This window comes from Mobula birostris, chromosome X (genome assembly GCF_030028105.1).
Source record: "Mobula birostris isolate sMobBir1 chromosome X, sMobBir1.hap1, whole genome shotgun sequence".
Taxonomy (NCBI): domain Eukaryota; kingdom Metazoa; phylum Chordata; class Chondrichthyes; order Myliobatiformes; family Myliobatidae; genus Mobula; species Mobula birostris.
The window spans coordinates 70356770-70380413 of record NC_092402.1 but is presented as its reverse complement, the minus strand read 5'-3'; the positions used below and the strand labels follow the sequence as shown (position 1 = coordinate 70380413).

Genomic DNA, 23644 nt, shown 5'->3' with positions numbered 1-23644 from the left:
TGGCATAACTGGCAGAATACTCTGCTTTTTAGTGGATGAGCTATAATTTTGTTGGTAGCAGATATTACAAGAGTCATGCTTGAAAAAAGTTGCTGGCTGAGGTTTTTGGCTGCGAGAGGTTAACAATGAATTACACAATAGATTGCAAACAGACTTGGATTTTCTTTTTTCACAAATGCCACTAAACCAGCATGGTGACCTGTCATATATGGTGCTCCATCTGTTGCACAAGAAATCATGTTCCTAATGGGAATACTTTTATCCTCAATATACATTATGAGCTCAAGGTAAATTGATTCTCCGCAGATATTTATTTTTAACTTTTTGCAAAGGAGAATCTCTAAACAAAACTTTTCAATTTTTGATAAACCGTACATATGCCATTAGCATTGCCTCGTTGTTTCGCACAGTTGACTCATCCAGTTTATCCAATATTCTGTTTTTTGTAGCTCAGTGCATAGTTGATACTCAATGTTTTCACTCATTTCGTCAATACGGCAAGCTACAGAGTTATTACTCAGAGGAATTGATTTTCAAATACTGGTGTCCATCTTGAGACCGGTAGTGAACACTTCTGATACAGCAGATATTATTAATCTTTCACCAATTTTATGAGATTTTCCAAACTTTGCTATCATTTTGGAAATATAGGAAGCATGAGGCCACTATTAAGGTCATTTTTGCCTTCTTGGCAAAGGACTTGATTATGCAAAGCTTCTCAAATGCTTCTTTCAGCTTCTGGAACTGAGTAATACCATAAGTAGCCTTTTCAGGGTGTCTTTTATGGAAGCGTCTTGCAATCTTGATGGTCCCATGGCTTCATTAGACAGTACACTATTACAAATAAGACACATGGGGCACCGCTGATCTGACGGGAACAGAATAAAATCATACTTCAGGTATGTAACATCGTATTGATGCACTTTCTGTAGTTTCTGTTTCTTAGCAGGATTAGAATTCAAGGCTTCACCATCTTCAGTCTCATAGAGTACATACCTATCATTCATTAACGGGGCTAAATTAAAATTAAAAAATGAACACAAATGGGGAATGCCTCTCGGATGTTGACGACAGCAGTGAGTTGACACAGTCAGTCAGATCTTGTGACTCAAGTTTAGGGTGCTGCTTACCGCACCCTCCCCCACCAGCCAAGAATCCTGAACACCCTCTGACAACTTCTATTTCTCCTTATTCCCTCTCAGGACACATAACTACCCTCCCCAGGAAACACTGGGTTAGGTTAATTGTGGAGTAGGTTCAAAGGTGGGCACAACATTGTGGGCCAAAGGGCCTGTACTGTGCTGTACTGTTCTATATTTTATGTAAATATTTCTAGCAAGCACCCTTAGTGGACAAATCAATGCTGTACTAATGAAACATACCAAGAGGGCCTCGTATCCAATTCTTTATTTGTGCAAGTTAACTAATCTCATGGGTAACACTGAGTGATATTGATTCAGTAGTTGACCTTGGTGCTCCTACATGAGGGAGGGAATAGTGTTACCACTTTTGATTACTATCCATTGATTCCTCTCCAAAAGTATGTGTTGATGAAGATATTTTGGGTATGGAATCAGTTATAAACAATCCTCATATTGATGGCTAAAACCTATCTTGGATGGCAGCACAAAATAAACCATATTAGATTATCCGTCCAGTTGATATTTCCCCCAATATTTAATTCTCTTGGGTGCCATGGAAGTATCTAGCAATTACCACATTATGTCCAGTGGCTAATGTCACCTGTTCCATTGCTAGCACCTGAAATGAATTCCTACCCCTCATTCTTTGAATGTAATCTCTCAATATCAGAGAGCTAATACTGATTGAGTCAATGCCTTCAAGGCTGAAAAGGAAAGAAAAATTTCTGGTTTCCTGATTGAGACTCTCCCTTCATTGATCATAAGGCATAATATAAAATCCCTTAGCAATATCCCTACTATTCCACTGAAAACAATGAACAAGCCTTGTGAGGGGAGAAGCTGAAGTAGGGATAGGCTAATAGCTGGCAGCAGGAGGGCATGGGAAAACTCAGTATTCAAGCCGGAGGGACGCAATATCAAAGAGTTTTCAGATATTGTATCATTCATAGAGGCTTAGAATTGGGAGCCAGTCAGGGAGTTTGAGATCTGGTAGGAGTGGGGAAATAATTGGGCCTTGATATTATTGGGAGAGACATCTCCTAAAATCTCTCATCCATCCTCCCTAGACTGACTTTTGTTTCCTTATTTGTCCCAGTTCCATTTTCCCCTCTTATACTATCAACACTATTTTTCATTTGATCACTTCTGCATTTCACCCTATCATACAGCATTCTTTTTGACTTTTCTTCTCATTACCCCCACCCACCTTCATGTCATCAGTCCTCCATAGCTGCTCCCTCAGCTGCTGTATGTTTCCAGCATTTTCTGCTTTCATTTCTTTTATTGGAAGTGACCTAGCACCATCCATAGAACTAGGTCAGTGGGGCTGAGAGGTGAGGAAGAGTCCTGGTCTGCAGCCCAACTGCCTTGTGCTGGAATTCTGTTGTTGCAAAACAACAAATTTCACAACATAACATTAGTGATATTAAACCTGATTCTGATTCTGAATTTGGCTGGCTGCATGCAACACTTGAGAGGGTATGTAACACAGGTAAAGTGAATCGAATGACTCTCTTCACTCTTCCTCGTGTTATATGTTAAGTGAGACCACTTCTGTTTGAAAGAAGGAAACAAAGAATCCAGGGAGACTATGGAGGAGTTTAGTTACAGAGATATAAAGCACAGAAACAGGCCCTTTGGCCTACTGAGACTGTGCTTCAACCATCCACTCACTCTGATCCCATTTTATTCACTCCACTTTTCCATCAACTCCCATCAGATTCCACCATTCACCCACTCACTAGGGGTAAAAAGTCAAAGCTGAGTTTATTGTCATGAGTTTATTGTACATGTATGGACAGGTGCTACTTGCAGCAGCATTACAGGCATATAGAATCAGATAAGAGCATTCGCAAGAGAAACATCAACGTAAATTAAGCACTTTTTTTTACAGAAAATTTGAAGTTCAAATAAATTTATTATCAAAGTACATATACAGTATGTTACCATATATGACCTCAGGTGGAATGTGACAGAAAGAGGCATTCTTTAAGGTCCTCATGTCACCTGTTAAGCCAAAGTTCAAAGTAATTTTATTATCAAACTGAGTATATGGTACCATATACTACATTGAGATTAATTTTTTGCGCGCATTACAGAAAAAAGGTATTCAATAGTATTTACAAAAAATTATACATAAACGAATACTGACAAACAACCAATGTGCAAAAGAAGACAAACTGTGAAAATCAAAAAATAATACTGAGAACGTGAATTGTAAAGAGTCCTTGAAAGTGAGTCACACACATAAAAATTGCTGCCTGGCCTGCTGCATTCACCAGAAATTTTTATGTGTGTTGCTTAAAATTCCAGCATCTGCAGATTTCCTCGTGTTTGCGCTTGAAAGTGAGTCTATTGGTTGTGGAATCAGTTCAGAGTTAAGGTGAGGGAAGTTATCTACACTGATTCAGAAACCTGATAGTTAGAGAGTCGTGGATGTTCCTGAACTTGGTGGTGTGAGACCTAAGGATTCTATACCTTCTTCTAATGGTAGTAGTGAGAAGAGGGTATGGCCTGGATAGTGGGAGTCTTTGATGATGGATGCTACTTTCTTGTGCCAGCAGTCAATGGTGGAGAGGGCTTTGCCTGTGATGGACTGGGCTGTGTTCACCACTTTCTGCAGCCTTTTCCATCCCTGGGCATTAATGTTTCCATACCAAGCGGTGATGCAACCAGTTAGGATGCTCTCTACTGTGCATCTATAGAAGTTTATCAAAGATTTTGGTGACATGCTGAAGCCGCGCAAACTTTATAGAAAGATTACAGAACAACAAGAAGTATTTTAATGCAGATTGATCAAAGTGATTTACCATTACCAACCTGCATATATTTGGGATGTGGGAGGAAATCTGAAAACCCAGAGGAATCCCTTACAGTTGCAGATAATGTGCAAGGTCCACACGGACAGCATTGGAGTTAAGATCAAACCTGGGTCACTTGAATTGTGTACCGACAGCTCTATTAACTGTGATACTGTGCCACACCACAGCTGGAATGTTCTCACTGATGACAAACTGGAGAAGCTGGTTAAAAGGAGACTCCATTGAAATGGTGGAATTGCAAAGGAATGGGAGCGGGGAAAGCATTTCCCACTGTCAGGAGAGGCAATAAACAGAAGACACAGGTTTAAGGTAATTGAACAAGAACCAGTGGGGGAGATAAAGAAACATATTTTGTGCAGCAAGTTGCTATATGTTGTCCAAAAGGATGTTTGGTGTAGATCCAATAGTAATGTTTAAAAGGGAATTGGATATATGCTTGAAGAGGAAAGATTTGAAGACTACTGACTAAAAGCACTGGAACAAACCTGCTTGGATGGCTACCAGAGTCGGTATAGATGCAATGGGTCATATGGCCTCTTCCTGTACTGTATGAGTCCTAAGTTTGTAAATTGTGCATTTCCACTTTATTTGCAAAAGTTCCATTACTAAACGTAATAAATAAAATTGGGTTACAAAATTCAACTTTCAATCTTACAGCAGTGGTGTGTGAGGTAGTCTGTAAGAGATTCTGCAGAGTCAACGCTTTATCAGAGATTGGGAGATATCAGTAGGAAGGCTCTCAACCAGCCAGTTACTTCTGGGATTTCTCAGGGTATGGCTGTTCAGTGATAACTTTTATATGTTTAAGGTGCTATGATTAAAGTTAACATTTTGCAAGATGCTGGGAAGTCATCATAAATAATGAAGAGCAATGTGGAAAAAATTGGGGATTTGATTGATTAGTTGTTTGTTTTTGTTGAGGCTACCGGTCGCTCACTTGTCTGTTAGACATATTCCCATATTACAGCACTTTGAAAGTACTTAATTGACTGTAAAGTGCTTTTAGATATTCTCTGGTAACAGGTGCTACAGAAATACAGGTCTGTCTTATACTTGAGCAATCAGTGATTCCTCAATACCAATGGTACTAATAAGTCTTAAGTTTGGATGGGAGATACTTGCATCTGCCTCAGGCCCTGAAACCTTAGCTGTTGGGGAGGGCATAAACTAATTGACTGGGGGATGGGAAATGAAGTGATTGGGCTGAGGATGGGGCAATTGGTATACAACCAGATGGAGTGTGTAGTGAGACTGTTAAGAAGGACAGGCAGATAACAGGGCAGATTTGCAGTCAGTGGGATGAGTTGCAGTGTAACATAGACAATAGACAATGGGTGCAGGAGTAGGCCATTTGGCCCTTCGAGCTAGCACCACCATTCACTGTGATCATGGCTGATCATCCACTATCAGTATCCAGTTCCTGCCTTATCCCCATAACCTTTGATTCCACTATCTTTAAGAGCTCTATCCATCTCTTTTTTGAAAGCATCCAGAGACTTGGCCTCCACAGCCTTCTGGGGCAGAGCATTCCATATATCCACCACTCTCTGGGTGAAAAAGTTTTTCCTCAACTCCGTTCTAAATGGCCTACCCCTAACTCTTAAACTGTGGCCTCTGGTTCTGGACTCACCCATCAGCGGGAACATGTTTCCTGCCTGCAGCATGTCCAATCCCTTAATAATCTTATATGTTTCAATAAGATCCCCTCTCAGCCTTCTAAATTCCAGAGTATACAAGCCCAGTCGCTCCAATCTTTCGACATATGACAGTCCCGCCATCCCGGGAATTAACCTTGTGAACCTACGCTGCACTCCCTCAATAGCAAGAATGTCCTTCCTCAAATTTGGAGACCAGAACTGCACACAGTACTCCAGGTGTGGTCTCACCAGGGCCCTGTACAGCTGCAGAAGGACCTCTTTGCTCTTATACTCAATTTTCCTTGTTATGAAGGCCAGCATGCCATTAGCTTTCTTCACTGCCTGCTGTACTTGCATGCTTGCTTTCAGTGACTGATGAACAAGAACACCTAGAACTTGTTGTGCTTCCCCTTTTCCTAACTTGACTCCATTTAGATAATAATCTGCCTTCCCGTTCTTACCACCAAAGTGGATAACCTCACATTTATCCACATTAAACTGCATCTGCCATGCATCTGCCCACTCACCCAGCCTGTCCAAGTCACCCTGCATTCTCATAACATCCTCCTCACATTTCACACTGCCACCCAGCTTTGTGTCATCGGCAAATTTGCTAATGTTACTTTTAATTCCCTCATCGAAATCATTAATATATATTGTAAGCGGCTGTGGTCCCAGCACTGAACCCTGCGGTACCCCACTGGTCGCTGCCTGCCATTCCGAATGGGACCCATTAATCGCTACTCTTTGTTTTCTGTCAGCCAGCCAATTTTCAATCCACGTCAGTACTCTGCCCCCAATACTATGTGCCCTAATTTTGCCCACTAATCTCCTATGTGGGACTTTATCAAAGGCTTTCTGAAAGTCCAGGTACACTACGTCCACTGGCTCTCCCTTGTCCATTTTCATAGTTACATCCTCAAAAAATTCCAGAAGTTTAGTCAAGCACGATTTCCCCTTCGTAAATCCATGCTGACTTGGACCAATCCTGTTACTACTATCTAGATGTGCCGTAATTTCATCTTTTATAATTGACTCCAGCATCTTTCCCACCACAGATGTCAGGCTAACCGGTCTATAATTCCCTGTTTTCTCTCTTCCTCCCTTCTTGAAGAGAGGGACAACATTAGCCACCCTGCAATCCACAGGAACTGATCCTGAATCTATAGAACATTGGAAAATGATTACCAATGCGTCCACAATTTCTAAAGCCACCTCCTTAAGTACCCTGGGATGCAGACCATCAGGTCCCGGGGACTTATCAGCCTTCAGACCCAACAGCCTATCCAACACCATTTCCTGCCTAATATAAATGTCCTTCAATTCATCCATTACCCTAGGTCCTTTGGCCACTATTACATCTGGGAGATTGTTTGTGTCTTCCCTAGTGAAGACAGATCCAAAGTACCTGTTCAACTTGTCTGCCATTTCCTTGTTCCCCATAATAAATTCACCCGCTTCTGTCTTCAAGGGCTCAATTTTAGTCTTAACTATTTTTTTGCTTTTCACATACCTAAAGAAGCTTTTACTATCCTCCTTTATATTCTAGTTTACCTTCGTACCTCATTTTTTCTCCATGTATTGCCTTTTTAGTTGGGGGCAAAATCGAAAAGGATGACAAATACAAGACTGAAGGTGTTGTATTTAAATGCATGTAGTATATGGAATAAGATAGATGATCTTGTAGCACAGTTAGAGATTGGTAGGTATGATGTTGTGGGCATCTCTGAGTCATGGCTGAATGAAGATGAGAGTTGGGAGCTAAACATCCAAAGGTACACATTGTATCGAAAGGACGGGAGGGTAAGCAGAGGGGGTGGGGTGGCTCTATTGGTAAAAAAAAATCAAATCCTTAGAAAAGGTGACATAGGATCAGAAGATGTAGAATCCTTGTGGAAAGAGTTAACAAACTGAAAGGGTAAAAAGACCCTGTTGGGAGTTATATACAGGCCTCTGAACAATAGCTAAGATGTGGGCTACAAATTACAGTGGGAGATAGAAAATGCATGTCAATAGGCAATGTTACTATTGTCATGGGGGATTTCAATATGCAGGTATATTGGGGGAATCAGGTTGGTGCTGGATCCCGAGAGAGAGTTTATAGAAAGTCTACAGGATGGATGTTAGGAGCAGCTTGTGGTTGAACCCACGAGGGGAAAGGCTATTCTGGATTGAGTGTTGTATAATGAACCAGATTTGATTCGGGAGCTAAAGATAAGGAACCCTTAGGAGACGATGATCATAAAATGATAGTCTTCATCCTGCAATTTGAGAGGGAGAAGCTAAAGTCAGTTGTATCAGTATTACGGTGGAGTAAAGGGGATTATAGAGGCATGAGAGCGGAGGTGGCCAAAGTTGATTGGAAGAGAACACTAGCAGGAATGACGGCAGAACAGTGATGGCTGGAGTATCTGGGAACAATTTGGAAAGCACAGGATAGATACTTTACAACGAAGAAGAAATATTCTAAAGGCAGGATGATGCAACCATGGCTGACAAGGGAAGTCAAAGCTAATATAGAAGCAAAAGTGAGGGCATATAATAGAACAAAAATTAGTGGGAAGTTAGAGGATTGGGAAGCTTTTAAAAACCAACTGAAGACAACTAAAAAAAGCCATAAGGAGTAAAAGGGAGGTGAGAGTAGATATCAAACAGCTGGAAAATTATGTTGGAGAGGTAGTAATGGGGAACAAGGAAATGACAGACAAACTAAATAAGTATTTTGCATCAGTCTTCACTGTGGAAGAGTGCCGAAGTTCAAGAGTGTCAGGGGGCAGAAGTGAGTGTAGTTGCTATTACTAGAGAGAAGGTGCTTGGGAAGCTGAAAGGTCTGAAGGTAGACAAATCACCCGGACCAGATGGACCACAATCCAGGGTTCTGAAGGAGGTAGCTGAAGAGTTTGTGGAGGCATTCGTAATGATCTTTCAAAAATCACTTGATTCTGGAATGGTTCCGGAGGACTGGAAAATTGCAGTTGTCACTCCACTCTTCAAGAAGGGAGGGAGGCAGAAGAACAGAAATTACAGGTCAGCTAGCCTAACCGCAGTGGTTGGAAAGATATTGGAGTCGATTGTTAAGGATGAGGTCTCAGGGTACTTAGAGACAAATGATTAGATGGCCCAAAGTCAGTATGGTTTCCTCAAGGGAACGTCTTGTCTGACAAATCTGTTGGAATTCTTTGAGGAAATAACAAGCAGGTAGCAGGTGGATGCTGTACACTTAAGATTTTCAGAAGGCCTTTCACAAGGTACCACACATGAGGCTGCTTATGAAATAAGACCCCGTGGTCTTACAGGAAATATACTAGCATGAATAGAGGATTGGCTGATCAGCAGGATGCAAAGAGTGGGAATGAAGGGAGCCTTTTCCGGTTGGCTGTCGGTGTCAGTGGTATTCTGCAGGGGTTAGTATTGGGACTGCTTCTTTTTACGTTATATGTCAATAATTTGGATGACAGAATTGGTGGCTTTGTGGATGATAAGAAGATAGGTGGAGGGGCAGGTAGTGTTGAGGAAGCAGGGAGGCTGCAGGGGGACTTGGACAGATTAGGAGAATGGGCAAAGAAGTGGCAGATGGATTACAGTGCCAGGTAAGGTATGGTCGTGCACTTTGGTAGAAGGAACAAAAACGGGTAGAAAATTCAAAAAATCCTATGTGCAAAGGGACTTGGGAGTCCTTGTGCGGGATTTCCTGAAGGTTAGCTTGCAGGTTGAGTTGGTGGTGAGGAAGGCAAATGCAATGTTAGCATTCATTTCAAGAGAACTAGAATATAAAAGCAAGGATGTCATGCTGAGGCTTTATAAGACACTGGTGAGGCCTCACTTGGAATATTGTGAGCAGTTTTGGGCCCCTTATCTGAGAAATAGACATGCTGACATTGGAGAGGGTTCAGAGGAGGTTCATGAGAATGATTCCAGGATTGAAAAGGTCATTGTATGAGGAGTGTTTGATGGCTCTGGGCCTGTAGTCACTTGAATTTAGAAGAATGGTGGGGGGTGGGGGGAGGGATCTCATTGAAACCTATTGAGAGTTGAAAAGCGTAGCTAGAGTGGATGTGGAGAGAGTGTTTCCCATGGTGGGGGAGTCTAGGTCCAGAGGGCACAGTCTCAGAGTAAAGGGATGTCCATTTAGATCAAAGAGGAGGAATTTCTTTAGCCAAAAGGTGCTGAATCTGTGGAATTTGTTGCCATGGGCAGCTGTGGAGGCCAAGTCATTTAAGGTGGAGGTTGATAGTTCTTGATTAGTCAGGGTGTAAAAGGTTACAAGGAGAAGGCAGGAAAATGAGATTGATAGGGAAAATGGATCAGCCATGATGAAATGGCAGAGCAGACTCGACGGGCCGAATGGCCTAATTCTGCCCCTATCTCTCATGGTTTTATGGAATATTCCAAGTCGTGGTGAATTCCTTGCCAATGTGCCAGGTCCTGTAGAGGTTGGTACTGACCTCAGAGGTAGAACGAGTAGCCTCCGCAAACAGAAAGACTTTTTTCCTTTAGAAAATTCCTTCCCAGGAACAAATGCTTGTCGAGGGCGAAGGCAGACGTCAACGTTTAAATCCCCTTCCCGTCACCTTAGAAACCAGGAGACGCTATACAAGAAAAATGCTTCCTTCGGCTGCTGCTGCTGCTGCTTTGATGCAAACGACAGGAAATAAAACACGAGTGTGATAATGTACCCCATTACTCTTATCCCACCTCAACGAGGCAGCCTCTCTCTTTCTCACACTCACTCTCTCACACACACAAGGCAAAAAAAAACGCCAGGAGGGGCGGAGCCCAGGGAACTGAGAGTCCGGCTTGAATTTTCTCCTTTGCCGACTAACCAGGAGAGAGTTAGTATTACTGCGGAGGAAAATGAGGCCTAATCACATATTTGTAGTTTTAGAGACACCTCTTAGGCGCGATGTGGACATTTACACCAACGGGACCCATAGTCCTGTGCCATCTCAAGGGAGGGTATTACACGAATCATTATTAGTTTCAGAGATAGAATACAACGGTAAACCTGTAAATTGGATAACTGCGTAACAATGAAACATTTTTTTTAATGTGTGCCTGAAACAGCGACGAGTAGTTAGCGAGACGGTGCCTGTTTTTATATTATGAGCTATGTGTATGCGCGCGTATGTGTAATATGTATGTATAAAGTTGCTGAACGCTCTGTCCACAGCTGCCTCTCGCCGCATTGTGACTCACAGCATCATGGCGGAGGAGCTGCTAGCCGGGTCCCAGTGGCCAAATTCAAGAGATGCCTATGAGCTTCAGGAGATCATCGGTCAGTCTCTTCCTAATTATTTTAACTAAAGGTGGCGGATCTGAATAAATGTAATAGTCGCAATGGCACAGGAAAGAACCTTTGCCTTGGTTGTTTTTTTTTATTTTGTTCAAATTTCAGGCTTGTTTGTGCGGCATCATTAATTCTGAGCGATTTCAATCTTTGCATGTGCCCAGTCTGCAGTTTGTTGGGTGCAGACGGGTTTCGTCTATTTTTTTTAAACTGGCGTCGTTTTCCATAATATATGTATATACAAAGAGGAAATTTGCCTTTTTTTCTAATTTGTTACGTGCAAATGTTCTGATTTATTATTGCATGTTTTGGGTCGCGAATGTTCAGTAGAGTATGTTTGGTCTTGCTGTTTTTTTCCCCCTCTCAGACTGGTTGATCCGGGTTCAGCAGTAATGAATGAAACTTAAACATATTGCTAGCAGAACCACTTTCAATCTGTCTACCATCCCCTCTTAACATGTTTGCGGAATGGTGACACCCATATTTCATGTCAAATGAGATTCCCTGCAATAATTTTATACATTTGCGGATATAAGTGTATAAAATATGCGAATATATTACCATTTTGAATGATGTCTGGTACCATAACAAGCGTAATTAAAGTGTATATATAAATCACAAACTAATACGTAGGGGTTATGGAGTGGGGGTCAGGTGGTCCGGCGAATTTACACATGACTGAACGAAGTTGAAAGCTTCTGGGAAAGTAAATGGAACAGCAATCGTAAAGAAGCAGCAAGGCCCTCAGCATTGTCTAACCATCCCCTTTGTTCTTTAGACGACAATTTCTTTACACACAGACAGTTGTCAAAACATGGAACACTTTTGCCACAAGTGGATACTGTAGTGGAGATGTCTGAAAAAGTATTGAAAGTATTTGATTTAAAATTATAGAAAGGCTAAGGGGGAGAAAAAGAGGATTGGAATGGACAATTCCAATACAGGGGCCAGTGCCAATACAGATTTGATAAACTGAATAGCCTCTTTCTGTGCTATAAATTAGCTGATTCTGCTTGGGAGAGCATGATACAAAATGTGACAGGGATTTGAATTGTTCACATGAGGAACAAATAATCTTACCTCTCTTCTCCCCCACCCATCAAAGAGTTCACTTAACTTGGTAACAATGCACTTTCTCAGTGTTCAGGTATTTTTTATTATGTTTTGTCATCTTGTATGTAATTGTTGACATCAAATGGGTAGGATTAACAGAACTATAAACCCTTCTTTCAGAGGTAAGGTTGATTTCATTGCAAACTCTGCAAACCAAAGAATTACAGTTTCAAAGCTTGTTTTGTATTGTATTGTGTGGCTTCATGTGGTGTAGTTACAAAGCTACAATTGACCTGTGAGCACTTTTGAGTTGACCCTTTTGAATGATGACCGTATTGTGTCTGTAAATGATGTTCCCCATAACTGAATCACCATCAGATACTTGCAATCCAGACTTGTGTTAAATATAAACTATCAGAGGGATCTCTGGAGAAGAAATCTCTCATCATGTTCAAATGAGCAGAGAAAGGAGAGGAGAGCTGTACAAAAAAAAATCAAGTGAATGACTGCTTGAATTGATGCCTCAAGTTTTGGTTGGTGGCATCATTGGATGAGTGATTATGTTTGTCTTGGCACATTTGTAAACCTATCAATAGAGAAAAAATATTTTGTAGAAAGTACATTATGGAAGCTTGGAGTGTTGCATTGATCTATCATCTGCATGAAATGATCCTCACGGCTGGTGAGTTAATGTTTCAGAGCGGGTTTCTCCGAACTCCTACAGAAAGTAAATCTGTCAGAGATTATCCACAAACATTGTCTTCAATCTATGGTGCGTCAGCATGATTTTGCACAATGCTGGATAATGCCTCATATATCCTTAGTGGGCCGAAGATCAAAATCAATACATTCAATTTTTTGTTTCTTTCACCACTTCTCTCTAAAGGATGTTGATCCATGCTGAGGTTGGTTCCTTTTGGACTTAGGCACTCTTTAATAGCTCATCATTTATAGTGCCTGAGAAGGCTGTGGAGAGGGAAAATCACAACCAAGTTCCAGCCAAACCTCACTTGTCCTCCTCCAATTTGTTTGACTCGCTGACTGTCGGTCAGTAGTGGGAATGGTGGTGGGCGGGAGGGTGCACCGTTTTCCTCTCGGTCATCCATGGGTACTGAGACCAGCTGCACAGTCCATTTGCTGCCCAGGCTAAGATCAGTTTACTTGGCACAAGATGGGTATCAGTCCTAGTACTTCCAGTTTACATGGATGAGATGTTGTAAACTGTCTTTCCTTGTTGGTTAATTGGGAAAACAGGCTACGGATAGCTATTTTATAGTGAAGGACATCGTAGCCAGATTCTGTACTTCCAAAGTGCCATCCATGAAACATGCTTTCCAACTAGGTTCAAATGTAATCAGGAATGGGAGCCTAGCTTTCCTTAACTTGGAGACAATGATATTAATTGTAGGGTTGGCCATTACCATCATTCTGAATGAAATCAGTTAACTTAGCTTAGGCCAATACCAGGGCCTTCCTAATCTGTGCAATTCAATACCACACTGTATTGTACATCTAAAGACTGAAAGAGTCTGTGCATGCGCCCACAATGGCTGCCATTAAATGTATGCATGTTGGAGCAAAGGAGTTTTGGAAATTACACCACTTACTCGAGTGTGTAAGCTCTGTGTTGTATTATAGGTCTCAATTGCAGTAATTGAACTTGTAAAAGATGGGCAAAGTTTGAGAAGTTGTGTGCTCCTTCTGCTATTTGTACATGGTGTACTTCTTTGTGATAATGTTTTATTCCAGAAGAAGGTCAAGCCCATGCAAAGGTCTACAACCTGCCATGCTGAAATACTTCTACCAATCCATTGCATCATTATGCTTTGGAGAAAGGTAGCAACACAAGGCCAGAGTATGTACAGCAGAAGTCCGTGGGTATTCGGCCTATTAAAACTGTTTTCATGTTTCCCCACATAAACCTCTTAATCTAATCCCACTCTTGCTCACTCCCTCTTTCCATTAATATTTGTTATCAAGCAATTCTGTATATATGCAAAAAAATGTACTCTGTTTCAACAGTACTTTGTGATAAAGAATTCCACTTTCTAAAGGCTTTTTTTTGTTAAGAAATGTCACAGTTACCCTTTTGATGATTACTATCAGTTCAGACATGCGAGAGAAGCCCTTTATCCACAGCTTCTGCTAGCCACCGATACAAAAGTGGAATTGCCAAAGTGCTGAGTGCAAGAGTGCAAGTCTCTTTCAGGAATAACGTAAAATAGATTACATTTTTATTTTATAAATTGGCGTGAGTGGGCGAGGGGGAGCTGACAGAATACAAAGACTTGTTGGTCTCACCATAATCTGCAATTTATGACCCATAAATGTATAATTGAAAAAAATTAATAAGGAAAACATTTTTAAAAATTTTCATTGTATGTCACTATGAATCTCCTTTATACAAAAGTAGTAAGAAAAGGATTTAGCACAATATGGTAGTGTGGGGAGTGTTTGGTACATGGGTGCTGTACATTTTATAGAGTTCTGTATATTATTAATTGGTAACCCATGAAGAGAAATTGTGTGTGGTTATTTGTCTTTCACTTTAACATCCCCTTTTTCTTTCTGCAAGTGTTTGTTTCATACCAAAGGAACAGCTGCACAGGCACTGACAACCTTTCAGTAGCTTAGACAAGCAGACACCATGTGCCTTGGCAGTGAGTGCTGGCAGATTATTCAATGTCCACTCAAATGCACTTAATAGTAGGGGTTGTTGAGATAGCAGTCAGATATGGGAATCCTTGCTCAAGAAGGCAGCCATTTAATTGACAATTAATTCGATTAAGCTTTACCATTATGATTTATTATAGGTTTTCAGTATGGCTGGTGGAAAGAGGAGCAAAGAAATGTGGGAATTTGGTATTTAGTGAATGTGATAAATGCTAGTTGGATAAATAGCCTCTTTACTAGTAGTAATTTTATGGGTGTGTGCAGGTGTTCTGAATGGACATCCATTTAAAAGTGTGTCAGCCTGTGCATGTGTAGCTGTGTGCACGCATGTGCATTGCAATTGATGAAAAAGGCTCACAGTAAACTACAGGTGAAAATGATTAAGCTAAAGTAAATCCCCTGATCACTTTGAACAAGTGGCAGATAACTCTTGAGGACTTGCTCTTAAGCTTCCTGTCTCGTGCTTTCTATCTGTGTTACACAGTTAACCAGTGGAGAAATTTGCAGGTTTTCAAACATTAGCTGTACCATTATTTCTCTTGTACTGTACATCAATATGACTGCCCTGTGGAGCAATAAACTGTCACTCAGTTTTGGCAGATAAACAATATATATTAATAATTTATTAGTAATCAAAATTCTGCTGGAAGTAATGTGACTATCAAGATAAAAGAGACTATAGTGATTTCTCAAAATGCTCTAGAAAGGACTGATTTGATGTTATTAACTTTCAAAATTTGAATGGTGGATCTTTCCTCTTAAGATAAAAGCACATCAGATGTATGTTTGAAAGCATAAGTAGATTGGACTATACTTTGGTGCCTCTCTTCCCCAACCCACCCCAGAGTTTTGGGAGTAAAGGTTGGAAGTATTTTGTCACAGAATGTGGGAGAGGTTTGTAGCTCCATCCTGTAATAGTGGCTGATGCATAGTCACTTTTTAATTGGAATCTGTTAGATTGCTGCTAATCAAAAATACTAAGAGATATGGTGCTAAGAGTTGGGGTTATGGAGTTAGGCCACAGGTCACAGATCAACCAACTGGCTGAATAGATTTGAGGGGCTTCTATCCCTGTATGTGCTTAAAAACCCTTGTCTGCCCTTGGGTGTTGGTGCAGAGAAATAAGATAAAGGAACACTTTCAAAAAATGCTGGTGAACACAGCAGACCAGGCAAGATCTATAAGAAGAGGTACAGTCGATGTTTTGGGCCGAGTCCTCACGAAGGGTCTCAGCCCGAAATGTCGACTGTACCTCTTCCTATAGATGCTGCCTGGCCTGCTGCGTTCACCAGCATTTTTTGTGTGTGTTGCTTGAATTTCCAGCATCTGCAGATTTCTTTGTGTTTTCATCAAGGAACGCTTTCATTGTTTCTGTATTTTGTTTTCTCCATATGTAGTCTTGCAGAAAAGTGTTGTAAAATAAACATTCAAGTCAAGTTTATTGTCATTTAACTATATACATTTATATAACCATATAATGTATACAGAAACAAGACAATATTTCTTCAAACCAGGCTGTAAAGCACAGTAGTACACAAACACACAATAACTTATGAAGGTATGGATAAAATCTACAGATGAATCACACATGAATAACAAACTAAAGTGCAGTAATTTTAAATATTGTAAGGTACGGAACAGATTAACCAGTGACACCTCGAATGCGATGCAGCTGGGAGTTCAGAAGCCTAATGGCCGGGGGGAAGAAACTGTTTCTCATCCTGACTACACAAACACGAGGAAATCTGCAGGTGCTGGAAATTCAAGCAACACACACAAAAAATGCTGGTGGAACGCAGCATGCTAGGCAGCATCTATAGGAAGAAGCACAGTCAACATTTCGGGCCGAGACCCTTCATCTCATCCCGACTATTCTTGCTTTTTGAGTCCCCAAGGCCGTGTGCCTAGCCCACTGCTGTTCACACTGCTGACACATGACTGCGTTGCAGGATCCAGCTCAAACCCTGTCATCAAGTTTGCGGATGGCACAACTGTGGTTGGCCTTATCAAGGACGATGATGAGATGGAGTATTGAGAAGAAGTGGAGCGGCTGGTGGATTGGTGTGAGAAGAACAACTCAAGCCTGAAAGTGGAGAAGGCAAAGGAAATCATTGTGGACTTCAGGAAGGTGCAGATGAACCATCACCCTGTGCGGATGCGTGGCTCCTCCGTAGCGAGAGAAGTGCACAAGGTTCCTGGGAGTTCACCTGGTCCCTTAATATCACCTCCTGAATGAGAAGGCACAGCAGCACCTCCCCTTCCTCAGAAGACTGAGGCAAGCAAGGCTCCCCCCCCCCCATCTTAACTGCATTTTACAGGAGCACCATTGAGAATATCCTGACAAGCGAGCATTGGACTGGAGGTCCCTACAAAGGACTGTGAGAACAGCTGAGAGGATCATAGGGTCTCCCTACCAACCATGAGGGACATTTATCAGGAGCACTGTATATGCAGGGCCCCTAGTATTATTAAGGACCCCACCCATCCATCCAGCATCCTCTTTGTCTTTCTACCATCAGGCAGGTGACAAATGCAAGAAATAAGAGTTGAGTTTAGAACATAGAAATTTACAGCACATTACAGGCCCTTCGGCCCACAATGTTGTGCCGACCATGTAACCTACTCTAGAAACTGCCTAGAATTTCCCTACTGCATAGCCCTCTATTTTTCTAAGCTCCATGTTCCTACCTAAGTGTCTCTTAAAAGACCCTATTGTATCGGCTTCCACCACCGTCACCGGCAGTGCATTCCACGCCCCCACCACTCTCTGTGAGGAAAAATGTACCCCTGACATCTCCTTGGTACCTATTTCCATGCACCTTAAAACTATGCCCCCTTGTGTTAGCCATTTCAGGCCTGGGAAAGAGCCTCTGGCTATCCATATGATCAATGCCCCTCATCATCTTATACACCTATATAAAAAAAAAAGTCTTTAAACAAAGTTTAAAAAAAAGTCTTAGCAGGAAAACTGGAGTAATGTATGAATTAAAATCTGTTTATTGTAAAATACTTCATAATTGATGTTGAGTTGCTTCTGCTCCAGTTCTGAGATGACTGCTGAGGTCAACATGGGACTTACTGTTTGTAAGATGGTGCACTGCCTACAGTGTGCTTTTGTCTGCTCCTGGTACACGGCCTCAAACTTATACCATCCCAGTTGCTGCTTCTTTACTTCGGGCAGTCATGTGCTAGGAGTTCCCATGAGTCAGCTAGAAAGTTCCACTTTCTCAAGGAGGATGTGATCACACCCTTGAATAATTTCCACTTTACATCTGGTAATATCTACCCATATCAGAGCTTGGAATGGAGTCTGCTGAAGGCTTCCTGTGTCAGGCAAGCAAATGCGGCATGCTCTAGGGAGCCAAGTGAGAATACTTAGAAACTCTATGTTGAAGATGCTGGTATTCATCCACTGATCCTTCCAGAGCAGGGGTACCCAATCTTTTTTATGCCATGGAGCATTACCACTAACCAAGGGGGGTTCCATAGAGCCTACGTTGGGAACCCCTGTTCTTGAGGGATTAGCAGAGACCGCATTGGTGGTGCCTCTCCAGTGCCTTGGGATGCCAACTGTAGGTCATGGCAGTAATCATTAACTCAGTCGCTGAAGCTTATAGGACAATGGGCTTTGCACAGAATGTTCTTAATATACAAGTCCTCTACTAATGTCCCTCTGCACTGCTCTTCAACAATAAAGGATCACAAGACCTGGAAAACATGAACCACTTCCCACTTCCTGTCCACGATGGCATACATGAATAAGGAAATTTGCGATTGTCTTCAATGTATTTTCACTGCCTTTGGTGAACTGAGGAAAAGATTTTTGAAGATCAAGACCTCAAGTTCTGTAAAGCTTCAGATCCTGCTCCACCTGTTTAATTTTGCAGATGTAATCTTACACATTTGAAGTACTCTCTGTCCACATTTAGTGAATTATTACATTTGCAGTGTCCTTTTTCTAACCTTGTACCTGGGAGCTATTTAGTCGGAGTCAGGAATAACCAGCACTTGCCCTTCCCCTTTACTCCCCCCCCCCCCAACTTGTAACTGATTTGCATAAGTGTCCTTTTCTTTAATTAATATTGTGCCAAAGATGCATGATTTTGTCTTGAGCAACACACAAAATGCTAGAGGAACTTGGCAAATTAGGCAGCATCCATAGAAGGAAATTAACAGTTGACGTTTTGGGCTGAGACCCCTTGTTAGGACTAGAAAGGAAGGAGCAGAAGCTAGAATAAGAAATTAGGAGAAGGGGCCCCTCCATAGATGCTGAGTTGTTCCAGCTGTGGCTATGATGTGCAGCGGTCACCTTGATGGTTGAGGGAGTCACTCATTCTGGTCAGAGATGGAAGCAGTTCATGTGACTGTTACCTGATGCTGGTTCAGTTTCTGTCAGTATTATTCCACCAAGCATTGCTAAGAGGATATCCCCTCCCCAACCTGAAGGAGCCGAGTAGAAACCTGGGTATTTCCTCAGTCACAGTAAAGGTTTGTGAACTTGTCCACTATTTTTGAGGGACAGGCAGGCAATGCCTCAATGAAATAAAAAAAAAGTTCTCATGAACGATTAGAGTTAACTACCTCACAATTCCAGAGACCCAGATTCGATCCTGATTGTGGGTTGTGTGTGTGTGCAGCCTGCATGTTCTTCCTGTGAGAACCAGCACATGGTTGAAATGGCTTTCTTCTGTGACATTAGGAAGTATGGAAATAAGCAGCGGAAATGGAAATTGCTCAGCGATCTGGCCTAGACCTGATGGACTGAATGGCATCTGCCTTGAGAAAATATAAGGTGGAGAAAAAAGGCTGGAAGGACTTGGCAGATCAAGCAGCACTTGTGTGGTTGATGTTATTAGTTTGCACAGCATATATCAAAATAATACAACAAAGTAAAGCACTGGAAGTGCTTTGTAGACTGGGAAGTATCTGGAGAGAGTGAAAAAGTTAATGTTTTGCATTGATGATCTTTCATCAGAGCAATTCATGTCTTTTAATTTTTTAAGAGAAGAAGAATATTCCAAGAGCCCTTTAACTGAGAGGAGCAACATAGCAACTCTGGTTGTAACTATGCTGTTCTTCATATGTCCTGCCATGATTCTAAGCATGACCAGATGATGAGAAGAGGATAGGAAGTGTCTTTATTCACAGCTGAGCACTGGACCATCACGGACAGTGACTAAACCAAACAGATAACAGAGAATCTGTGTGGCCTGGCCGTTACCAAGAGGAAGCACAATTTCAGGAGTTTGCCCAGGGTCTATAATCATCCTCTATTACAACATTAAGAATGAGGTTTTTAAACACTTTTGTTCCCCTTTCAAGGTGCTGACTCATGCTGGAGTACATTGGGTGCTGGCATCTCTTAACCTTATTCATCGTTATCCTCTCACAAATAAGCCAAGGCAGTGAATGCTGTCAGATCTTTTACCTGTGCAGTGCACAAGAGTTTTTAATCATTGTGGACAATAGCATGGGAATCTACAAGATTTAGTAATACACAGTCAAACTGCTGCTGGAAATCTGAAATAAAATCAAAAAGTGGGTAGCATCTGTGGGAGGAAGACAACAGTTTCAAATTAATGACCTTTCATCACGACCTGATTAGTTAGAGATAAAAACAATTTTTTTTTAGAGAAAGGAGGTGAGAAAAATTTGGAAGACTGAAGAAATCAAATGAAAGGAGAGCTGACAGTGCAAGGAAAAAGTACTTTGCAGATCAGGCAGCATCCGTGTGCACATTGGTAATGGACGCAAGAAACAAAGATCCCCTGAGCATAGGCCCAGGACCAGTGGCATTCCAGGAATCCCTATCTTTTTTTCTAACCAAAAAAAGACTTTATTCCTCATTAAATATAGTTATAAAATATGGGGCACTGCTTTGTCTTCATTACGTCATTATATTTGCTTAAACATTTAACATAAATGTGACAATTTTTGCAATTCCAAGCACAAGGACCCAGCCCATCAGTGTGTGCAGCAGTCGGAGGACTCTGTCACTATAGTCATACCCAGCTTTGACACATAGTTCATGTGCCAGTTGACAAGGATCCTATGCTAACAACTCACGGCATTGGAAGTCCAGTAGGTTTCAGGCAGACCAAAGTACAACCAAGTGACTGTTGCTTGAAGATCATCAAATGTTTGTCTCCGTATGTGTCTCTGGGAGCAGTGTGTAGAGACAGAGCCCTACGTTACAGAGTTGCTCAGGATGAAACTTGACAAAGGTCACTGCATCCCTTTCTGGACTTGGCAAATACGTAGCCCGTGAGAAGCTGGAGGGCCATTTCCTTCCCACCACAGCCACCTTGAGGGCGGTGTGCAGTGGGATTGAGACTGCAGATGTGCATGAAGGATTTGGTAAGGAGGGCCATTCTCACCAAGTTAGGTCTGTGCTTGTTTGAGAGTTCTGGCAATGAGGCATTCTGCCAAATGACGTTGAGAGTCTGCTCATGGAACCATCCCACAGGATGCACTGATTCCTCCTGCAGGACGCTGAGGGCATTCCATGTAGACTGATGGACATGTGGTCAAAGAAGTTCTGCACAAATTCTTCCACAAGGGACAGGTGGTACAACACAGTCTTAACTGAATGGCACATTCCGTAGCAACGAAGCCAGACCTGTCCTTTGTAACACTGGAGACAAATAAAACATCCGCTGCTAATAAGGTAGGATATTTATAACACTGAAGAAGGCATTTGGTTTATTATGTATTTGCTCGTTGGAAAAAAACTGTTTAATCCTACTTTCTGGCTGTAGGTCACAGCTCTTCAGTATATGTGCAAGTATTTCATTAATGCAATGTTGGTTTCTTCCTCTACCATCTTTCCAGTAGTGTGCTCCCCTCTGTCTTCTGGATGAAACAGAATTTTGCACATCTCACTAATGTTATGAATGATTAAATCTGTGCCCTCAGGTGCAGGAGGAGTAATTGGAAAAAGGTCTAATTTGTCATACAAGGATGGGTCAAGTGAACTGCATCTGTGCTGAAACAATTCTATGATTCTACCTGCACATGGTTTCCATGGAATTCCAGGTCCTTGAGTTTGTTTAGTTGGCAAGCTATTAAAAACTTGCAATGGAGAAAGTATCGATAAGAGTAGTGAGATTGATCCCAGTGTAAAAGAAAAGACAAGTAACTCAGTTTCATCAGGTGTAGGAGCTATCATGAGTGCATATAAATGATAGAAAGGACCTAAAACTGCCAAAAGCACCAGTGGATAGAAATGAAAGCTCATAAACAGATATCATGAGCATTTTATCCCCAAAGCTGTGTCTATATACATGTCGGGCATGGACAAAAAGATGATGTTTGAATGACAATGATTAAAGCACTGATAGAGGAAGGTCATGAAAAGGGGTAGAAAAAGAGGTACAGATCATCAGTGTACAGATAGAAATTAGCAAATGATTAATAATGGGGTTGCAAGTAGTTAAGTTTTTAAAAAAAAAAAAAAAGAAAACTTATCTGGAGTGGCAGCTGATTTGTGAGCACGTGTGCACATAATGAGCTGAGTTTTGTTCTCCATGAGCTAACTGTATCTGAGAGTGCAAAGGTTTACAAGAATATTGCCAGGACTCGAGGGCTGTAGTTATAGGGAGAAGTTAGGCAGGATAGGACTTTATTCATTGGACCGTAGGAGACTGAGGTGCAAACTTATAGAAGCATCATAGATGGCATGAATGCACAATCTTTTTCCCAAAAAAAGGAATCAAAAACTAGAGACGTAGGTGAGAGGGGGAAGATTTAAAAGGGACCGGAGAGGCAACTTCTTCACACAGAGGGTGGTGTGTTTATGGAATGAGCTGCCAGAGGAAGTGATTGAGGCAGGTAAAATAACAACATTTTGGAAGCACTTGGACAGGTACACAGATAGGAAAATGTTAAGAGGGATATAGACCAAATATGGCGAAATGGGACTAGCTGAGATGGGAATCTTGCCCAGCATGGATGAGTTAGGCCAACGTGCCTTTTTCAATACTCTATTACTTCATGACTCTATGACTAAAAATCTGTGATTAAAGGTTTGAATATATTGATTATTTATTTATTGAGATAGAGCATGGAATAGGCCCTCTGGCCCTTCGAGCCACGTTGCACAGCAGCCCATCAATCTAACCCTAACCTAATCATGGGACAATTTACAATGACCAACTAACCTACAAACTGGTACATATTTGGACTGTGGGAGGAAACTGGATCATCAGGAGGAAGTCCACGCGGTGACGGAGAACATGCAAACTCCTAAGAGACAGCGGTGGGAATTGAACCCGGATCACCTGTACTGTAAAGCATTGTGCTAACCACCACGCTACCATGCCACCCATAATTATAATTGGAGACCAAATGCTCTGTGGTTTTAAAAATTATCAGGCTCTGAACTTGTTGACTTCCCTGGTGGTCAACAAATCCAGAGCCCGACAATTTAAAAAAAAAAAATGCAGTTGCTGGCAGACTAACATTAATATTAAAAAAAAACCCAGAAGACTATGGAGATAATTCAACAGGTCTGATGGCACCTATGGGAAAAGGCAAAAAGGAAATGTTCCAGGTCAAAGTCCCTTCATCAAAGTTGTGAAGGAGCTCACAATTGCAGGGAGGGAGGAGAAGGGCTGATGTGAAACCTCGAATTCTCAACTATATGTAGTTTGAAGTTCAGGGTTACATACAAATCAAGAACTAGGACCTATGTATCTGATTTTGGGGATCTTGAGTGACTGGTGGGGAAATCTCCCTGGTTATTCTGCTGGCTGACCTGCATTGCCAAGGAGTAAGTGGCATATTTTGGTCAGCTAATTATTTCAGCACTAATGCAGCAACGACTAGGGACCACTGAAATTATGGTGGTCTGCCTTGGAGCTCCACTTCACAGGTAACCATCGAGGTTGATGATTTACAGATCTTTCCTCTTCCTAGCAGAGGTACTGCAAATAGAGGGATTCTGTGCCCTTCCCTCCATTTTTAAAGGCAGGTGCAGGTGCAGATGCAGCAGCAGCAGACACATTTTGCATTTGCCTGATTTGTCACCTC

General features: G+C 41.7%; 1 protein-coding gene across 9 annotated transcripts in view; it reads left to right on the top strand.

The window, feature by feature from the left end:
- LOC140191907 (STE20/SPS1-related proline-alanine-rich protein kinase-like) overlaps positions 1 to 23644 on the top strand; it is a 124415-nt gene that overhangs the window by 50585 nt on the left and 50186 nt on the right. For 5 of the 9 annotated variants that reach the window (XM_072249758.1, XM_072249766.1, XM_072249765.1 and 2 more), the window contains one exon: positions 10772 to 10876. The exons of 1 other annotated variant lie outside the window; for it this stretch is intronic. In XM_072249758.1, coding sequence (XP_072105859.1) covers positions 10804 to 10876 — 73 coding nt within the window. In that variant the 5' untranslated portion in view covers positions 10772 to 10803. Of the gene's footprint in view, positions 1 to 10497; positions 10601 to 10771; positions 10877 to 23644 lie in introns of those variants that run through there. 3 more of the 9 variants (XM_072249760.1, XM_072249759.1, XM_072249764.1) reach the window with 3 other exon arrangements.